This window comes from Crocodylus porosus, unplaced genomic scaffold (genome assembly GCF_001723895.1).
Source record: "Crocodylus porosus isolate Cpor-Errol unplaced genomic scaffold, CroPor_comp1, whole genome shotgun sequence".
Lineage (NCBI taxonomy): Eukaryota > Metazoa > Chordata > Crocodylia > Crocodylidae > Crocodylus > Crocodylus porosus.
The window spans coordinates 9,440,812-9,449,162 of record NW_017728911.1 but is presented as its reverse complement, the minus strand read 5'-3'; the positions used below and the strand labels follow the sequence as shown (position 1 = coordinate 9,449,162).

Below are 8,351 nucleotides of genomic sequence, written 5' to 3'. Positions count from 1 at the left end.
GAAACGTCACACAACCCTAGTCTTCAACTCAAAAACTGTGCAATTAATATTAAGAGTAAACTTCTATAAAGTATGCAACTTAGTTACAACTGAGTGGCATCCGGTTAAAAATTCTGAAATAGTTTTTGTATTAGCAGAAGTATATTTACATCTAACGCTTATTTTAAATACGTTTTAGTCTTCATGTATTATATAATTCAGCATTCTCCACTTCGTTTCAAGTTAACTTTGTTGAAAGTTTACCGCTTTAAAAAAAAAAAAAAAAAAAAAAAAATGAATACTTCTGCTGCTTCACGTTTCAAAGAGAGACCAGAACTATCTTTTTTTAAATTACTTTTCAGTATACAGTGTAGAACAGGAAAAATAATCACTAGGCAGGAACAAGCTATTAGCCAACACATCCCAAATAGATGAGACCTAGTCTACCAGGTTTCAGAAGCTGTGCTAACACTCCAGGATTTATTTGACATCTACTAAAATCTTTTCAAGGTAATATAAAGCTAAATCCTCTTATTGGAAGAACTGGAAATGTGGCATGATGCTGATTTTCCCCCTTCAACTTCAGTTTCTGGGAGACAAAGGATGGTCAAGGAAAGGGGTACAGCCTCACCTCAGACTGTAGGACAAGTTAAAGGTGCCTTCAATTTTTCAGCAAGAATGACATAATACAAAAAAAAATAATATTTGTAGATAGGTCAGGATCTACCAAAGGCATGACCATGACACATTGATATTTCATGTTATTTCTTTTAAGTGCCTCACCGCCTAGACAATTACGGTAACTTAATAAGTATCTGTAAATCAAGAAGACTGATATTCTTAATTATCTATTGTTTTGGTTTGAAAATAATTGTGCACTCCACTGTGACGCACGTCAGTTTTCTAGTCCTGTATATCCAAGAAAAAAATATTCTTAAACAAGGGAAAACCACCCTCCCAACTTGCACATTTAGCCGTATTCAGGAGCATTTGCAATTTATTCAGCACTGCTCTGCACACAACTGACATCCTGAATTAACTCAGAGTTATAGTACATAGCAAATAAGAAAAGCCTAATGAAAAAGACATTTAAAAGTGTATGTGTGGGTGCATATCAATGGGGCGGAGGGGGGGGGAGGGGAATCACATCCTCACCAGCTCTTCCAGAGCCAACAAAGTACCATTGTCCTGGCTGTTATACAAAAATGGTTTGGATGAATTTTCACAGCCAACCACCCGTACACACAGTTTACCCGACAAGTTTTCTGGCCAAAATGGAAGACACTGAAAAAAAATAATCAAAATTAGAGGCATGTAACATCTTACCAGAGCAGTAATTTTGTTACACAGGTTATCCATAAGAATAGTCCATATCTTATCAATAATAAACCCATCCCAAATTTTAGAAGCACCTATCTAAGCTACATTTCATTAAGTTAAACTCTCCACAAGTAACAGACTATAATGCTTTGCTAGTTTCCACCCCTCCCCTCCCCCAACTTAATCAGATTGAGGTGATGAACAAGTAACACAGAACTAAGTATTTAGTTGTTAAAAAGAGTTTCCCTACCTACCAAAATAAAAAGAATTCTTTTATCTTGCCTTCAAAACATATAATACTATAGTTGTATAAAAATAAAAAAAATGTTACTTCTGAAGACGAGAAATAATTCCATTTGTGAGTTGGCAAAGAACCATCAGAAGCAATTTCTCCAACTTCCAGCTCCAGAGAAGACTTGTTTGCTATGGTGTAAAATGGAGTGAAGGTAACTATCCTGGAGAGATTGAAACTACTCATTTTGATGCTAACTCCAATCTGTTAAATAAAAATGAACTTGGTCAAACTTAGCTTATTTCAGTTTTCATTTTCATCTGTGTGACTAAGATTTTATTTGTCATCACAAGTGTTAAAGTTATTGTGCAAATTAAAGCAGTACTCAAAGGCCAACAGCAACTGGGCATGGGCTAGGGACAGTAACAGTACAAAAGGAAACATTCTATCCAACTCAAATAATGTACAATCTAGAACAAACAAGAGCAAAAGTCCAACAAAAAAAATCTGAAGGAAAAAACCCAAGGGTAGTATTCATAGTTATTGCTATTATATCAAGTAGCTACATACACGGCTTGATAGCTTTGAACATTCACTATAAGAAGTTCAAATGGGATGCAGTGAAACACAGAAAGGTGCTGAAAAAAATCCCAACAGTACGAGATGTAGTAAATACAACTGGTATAGAAGACTCTCTCAGATGGTATATTTTATATTGATGTTAAAAGCCAGAGTAGAAGAGTTTACTATACTTGGTCTAAGCCTGATATTATTATACTATCCAGATGTTAGCTAAAGATGGTATGATAAAGAGATTAATAATAAATCAAGAGGAAGGAAAAAAGCTTTTAGAAATAGAATCGGCAGAAAAAGTGTCAGATTTAGACATAAACATGATGCAAATGGCAGGAGGTGAAAAAAGAAAACATTCTGGAAAATGCCCTGAAGCTCATCAATTTAAGCTGTTCGCCAAAAAATCCTAAAAAATTGTGAAGAACAGGAATAGGATGTCTGCACTTCGTATGCATACCCAAGACAGTATGAGTATCTTAAAGTCATATATGACTATTTTTACAAACACTTACTTATGCCTGTTGCCAAAACTCTGGGACACTAGAATGCCAAATTAAATTAACTAAGCAGGTTAACACATTTAAAGTAACAAAACAGTGCACCCAGGAAATAGTTTAAAGTATCCTATTGCCTTCCCTTTACTCTTATATAAAGCAAAAGGCATTTTATGATGACTGTTACTACCATTACTACTGCTAGGCAGATCTTACCAGGTAGTCCATGTTACTGGCTGGGCACTTTACACATCCATAACTTCCTACAGTATCCAGGGAGAAACTACTGGACCATGAACTAGTTGAAATGCACAACTGGATCTATGCAAGGGAACACAATTTTAGAGGTCCTTTAAATAAAAAGGCTTATAACTTTAAAGTTTACATGCTGATAAGTATAATAAGGTTAATATAAGGCATAACAGTTTCATAACACTACTGGGTGTATTTTTAAAAACATGCAAGGAATATGGAAACCCTTCCCACAGTATATGGCTAGCCACATCAGTGAATTTCCACTCTCTCACTAAAGGGGAGGTGTCAAAGAGGTGAGGGGAAAAAGAGGGGCATTGCAGTGTAGGATAGGCAATCAACAGGAGCACATGCTATCGAATGAATATTTTCTTCCATATTGCCTGGTGGTCCTTGCAGTCACCATAGAAAAAAGAAAAGCAAATACAGAATTGCGGGTTTTAAAAAAAAAAATTAGGGTAAAACCAAGAGATCCACTCAAGACCAACTTTTAAAAATTATTCCTAGAAGTCAGAATGGGTGCTGGAAAATAGAAGATTAAGTTTTCAGTAAGAAACAGTGAAAGTTTTTGTTCTGGGTAACCTCAGAATACAATGCCTTTGGCAAGATGATCCCCTTTTCCCACATAATTCCAGGATTTTGAACAAGAATAACAATAGTCCTAACTTGTCTCCTCAAAAGAAAGGTGAACTCAAAACAAAAATATCTACTTGTTTTTGGTCACTGAGATTAAAGAAAAGGTTAATGTTTTAAGAGAAAGAATGTTCTTTGAAAATTTAAATAACCCATCACTTCAGGATACTTAACACCCCCCCACCACACACACACACAAATGAAGTTACATACCTTGTTTTTACTAAAAATGTTCTTTTTCTTAAAGGAGAACAAGACAATATCCCTGTAATCTGCTGGGTGTTTCACATGGGTATCTTCAGCACGATACTGGAGAACTCGGGAAGTTTTATTGATTATCCAATAAGGACTGAACACTGATAGGATCATACGGTTACTAACTCGCCCGACGTGTACATAGACATCTACTGTCATCATATCTACAGAATTTGAAGTGAAACACACTGGAAAAAATTCAGGCAGCCCACCATGGACTTTAAGATGTCCATTCCAGTTTTTACCCTGATATTTTATCAAAACTAACTCCATTATTTCTCCACTGATTCTTGAATGAAGAACATCAGCAGCACTCCCTTCTGGCAGTTCATGAGCTTCTGCTGTTCCCTAAAATAAAAACAGGTTAACTTTTATGCAGATTGCAAGAAAAACAATTGCTAGACAGGAAACAGGGACCATTTAACTGAACTTCTGTAGAGTTCTCAGTGAAGCGCTCAGACTAGTAAAAGCCTAGGCACTGGCCTCAGCCCCAGGATTGTATTTTTCCTACCCCAGCACCAGGATATTTTTAGCCCCCCCGGCCCCTCCCTTCCCTATGGAGCAGCCAGCCCTCCCCTGACCCCATTCCCCAGCCTGAGAGCTGCTCCTGGTGCTGGTTTTATCATTATTTGCCAGTGCTAGAAGTTGAGGTAGTAACTCAAAGTGGGGGAAGGAACAGGAGGGATGGAGGGGTAGGTGGGAGGAAGGGAAGGGGGTGGGTAGGGTCAAATGTTCTAGAAAAATATCCCCTGGTCCCAGGGAGTAGGGGAGAGAGCTCCCCCATCCCCTTCATGGACCCCACTAGCCCCCATGATCCTGTCTAAATTTCCTGGACTCAACCAACCCCATGGATTCTGACTGTCCCGTCCCCCCCCCACCTCCACCACAGAGACTACTTGCCCTATATTCCCCCCTAGCCCCTCCCCCAGATAGTCCCTTATTTTAAAAATACACAATTAAAACACAATACCTCAAGTAAATACCGCAGGGAGTACGGTAGAAGATTCTTCACAGTGAGTGTTGGATAAAGGTGGATAATATAAGCTGGATCCCAGTCCTCACCATCCGTTGCAATAAAGTTTAGTTGGTCAGGTACTGCAGTTGTGTTGACTATGAGAGGCAAGAAGTTTACTTCAGTAGATGGACACTGCAACATGCATCTCACTTCATTGCTCCGGTGTAGCTCTTCTCTCCAGGCAATGTAAGTTGTTGACTCTTTAAATTGACCTTCTAAGATCCCTGTCGGTTGAATAAACAGATGGCATCTATGGGATAGATAGGGAAAATGGAAAAAAAAAAAGCCTAAATTTTAACGGACTCTTTAAAACAGCAACACAAATAGACAACAATTTTCATTTAATTTAGTTATTTATTCACAGATGGAGATAAGCCCATGAGAAAAAAGCTCCAAGGTTATAAAAAGACGTAATTTAACTTGAGAAAGGCTGGTTTGCAGTATACCTGGTTGAAATGTATTTTTTGTTGTAAAAATGTCATACATCTCAGTTTCCCCAACATACATGGAGGAAGAGAAGATTAAGAGACAGACAAGCTACAGTTGCCTGCCCTACGTAAAATGCAGACACATCTGTTAATAACAAATTCAACATTGTGGCTGACACCTCAAACCTTGGAAAAGTCCACACTACATCCATGGTCCTACAGATGCCCACAGCTTCATTTACACCAAAAACGTCTTTAACTTTATTGTAGCACACTAGAGTTTTTGTTCAGAAATTAAAAACACTCTTGAATCTACATGAATTATGAACCATTTTTACAACAAAAGATACCGATTCTGAATTCTGATCCTTATAAAGACAATGTTACATTTAGTTTGTTTTGCAATCAGCTGTCAGTTTAAAATTATTCCACTGTCTAATTCTAGTTAGGCTTGTTTGCGCAGAAGTTTCACTGATCAAGTATTTTACTGGGCTGAAGGCAACAGATTAAAAAAATTAAAGAATATGTAAGGACATCTATAGACCTAAAATTACAGCAGTTCTTGTGCTCTGTGTTTCTGCCTCCTCTAAAATCATCTGCCAGGTTTGTTAATTTCTACTCAGAAATGGTCACAGTTGTAACAAGTACAACCGCACTTAGGTCAAAATTCCACTAACATGCATCTAGAAACTTTGATTTTCTCTCAAGTTTCAGAAGCACTGAAATTCACAACAAACAGCAATACATAACTATCAACATGTAACATTGTAAAGGGAGGAAGGAATTTAGAAACAAAAAAGGAAAAAGGAAACAACCACAACAGCTATATTAATTATAATAATACGGATAAAGAAATAATAGTTTTAAAATGAAAGGGAAGAGCCAGTGTCCCAAGAAAAAGAAAATAAATACTTCAAATATTCCTTTTGTTACTGAAACACCTGCAAACAATATGCATTTAGTATTCAGTTAGTTCATTTTATTGTTTCCAGTTGGATTCTACTGTGCAATGGAGTGCAGTTATACTATCCCAATCAAAGGGAATCAGGAATTGTGGTCTTGGATATTTGATGCACTAAGTTATTAAAAATTTCAGGCTTAATATGTAAAATTGTTGGATGGACAAATGCACACAATATCCACAAAAAAGGGGTAAACATTACTACCATTTTAGAGGTCTCTAAAATGTACTATAATTATTTAAGAAAATAAAAGCCACCCAATTTTTGCCCGTTGAACCAGAAAACAATTCTGAATCCCCACAGTAGTACTTAATAGGACTGAAATGGATGCAGACAGAAAAAACCCAGTTTGATTACAATTATTTCATCTTGTACTTGAAGATTGTTTAACAGAAAAAGACCATACCGGTATGAATCTAAAGGAACGTGGAATTCCTCCTCTGGCTTGGATATGCCTATGGGTTCCAGCAGTCTAACATTTCTAACAAATTTATAGATTTTAAACGGTACAGAGAAATGATTCTTGATCTATGACAAAAACATAAGATGCTGGTAAAAGTTTTTGTAAAACTCCTAAGTGAAAATACAAATTACAGCATACACTACATTACCATCTACAAAAAGTTGTATAAACAAACTGTTTTACCAATTATAGGTATGTGTCTGTACATTTCAGCTGCTTTAAGAGGGAAAAGGGAGCATGCAGCAGCTGTTTCAATACAATGTCTGCCTGATCCTGTAGGAAGATTTAACCAACTTGTACTGCTAACTTTGACCCTGAATGAAGCAATCAAGTCAGAATAGTTTTGTCATGCATGTTTCACTACAGATGCATAGACAGTTATAACAATTCTCAATGCATTATAAACAGTCTCAATGTTATCTACCCATATTAATAGTGTTATATAATCTATTTCCTGCAACTTACATTTGCCCTCAAAATTAGTATGTTCTTAGAAAAGGACCGTGATAAATTAAATTAAATACCTACAATGGTTCAACTTCTGAGTTGAACCATTTAATTATTATTACAGTATTATAGTAAAATATTATTATATTAATAACGTAATAATTATATAAATATATTATATTATATTATAATATTTAATTTCATTTTGCAGAACCAAGCTACATACACACATATATACATACATACATACACCGATTGTTTTTACTACCAGAAAATTACCACATTTACCACAGAATACAAGACTATTCTGATTATAAGATGACTGTCCAATAAATAGATTCTGTATAAGAAAAATTTTAAAAAACTGAATTTTTCAAGTATAGAATCTAATTATTGGAGGTTTGCCTTGAAAGTGTCCCCATCCCACTGCTACAGAAGGCAAAATAGATTTTTGGGGAGGCGGGGGGAGCAAGGAGAGGAAAAGGAAAGGTTAGGTAACCCCCTTGCCTTCTGCCTCCTCCCAACTTCTTCCCCCTGCAGCCCCTCTCCAACCTCCCCTTCCTTCAGACTCTACTCTGCCTAAGCATGTGAAAGTAAGGAATAAATCTAATAACATCAACCTTGAAATTAAAACAAAGCCATAGTAGTTTGCATGTAATGTACAAGTTTTTTTTAAATATATTTAATTTCAAGGGCCAAATCAGTTCCAGATTCAACTAGCTAAAAACTAAACTCAAGATCTAAAATTCAACTGAGCAGAGCTCAATTGTCAAGTCTATGCAGTTAATACTGGGCAAGTATCCTCCCATCCAGACCCAGCAGTTTGGCCACCGTCCTATGTGGAAATCCCAGGGCCAGAGGCCTTGGGGTTCAGATACCCCCAGTTCTGCTTGATCTTAGACCAGGGGTGGGCAAAATGTGGCCCGCAGGACAGATCCGGCCCGTGAGGCCATTCTATCTGGTTTGCAGGGCCCCTAAAAGAACACAGAAAACTAGTATTTCTCTGCCCTTGGTTCCTGTCAAAAATGACATGGGGATGGCTCACCAAATGAATCCAAGAAAGTCTCCTAGCTAAAAGGGAGGCGTACACCCAATGGAAGGGAGGGGCCACCACCAGGGAGGACTATATTGCAGTTGCTCAGGGATGCAGGGGGGCAGTCAGGAAGGCCAAGGCAGAGATGGAACTGGGACTAGCTTCCCAGATCAAGAACAACAATACATAAGGGGCAAAAATAAGGTACTAGGTAACATGCAGCTCCCGCAAGAAATGCTAGGAAATTTGGTAGTCACACCAGACG

At 37.3% G+C, this 8,351-nt stretch overlaps 1 protein-coding gene and 1 long non-coding RNA gene across 3 annotated transcripts in view; one reads left to right on the top strand and one right to left on the bottom strand.

The window, feature by feature from the left end:
• The window catches only part of LOC109308938, a 24,736-nt gene extending 22,700 nt beyond the window's left edge, over nt 1-2,036 (top strand). The window contains exon 3 of the long non-coding RNA XR_002100744.1: nt 2,024-2,036. This is a non-coding gene — a long non-coding RNA (uncharacterized LOC109308938). The remainder of the gene's footprint in view (nt 1-2,023) is intronic.
• The window catches only part of VPS13C (vacuolar protein sorting 13 homolog C), a 154,097-nt gene that overhangs the window by 35,826 nt on the left and 109,920 nt on the right, over nt 1-8,351 (bottom strand). For both annotated transcript variants that reach the window (XM_019533419.1, XM_019533418.1), the window contains exons 57-62: nt 6,550-6,671; nt 4,709-5,003; nt 3,697-4,086; nt 2,815-2,919; nt 1,631-1,795; nt 1,135-1,263 (exon numbers count right to left, since the gene is read on the bottom strand). In XM_019533419.1, coding sequence (XP_019388964.1) covers nt 1,135-1,263; nt 1,631-1,795; nt 2,815-2,919; nt 3,697-4,086; nt 4,709-5,003; nt 6,550-6,671 — 1,206 coding nt within the window. The remainder of the gene's footprint in view (nt 1-1,134; nt 1,264-1,630; nt 1,796-2,814; nt 2,920-3,696; nt 4,087-4,708; nt 5,004-6,549; nt 6,672-8,351) is intronic.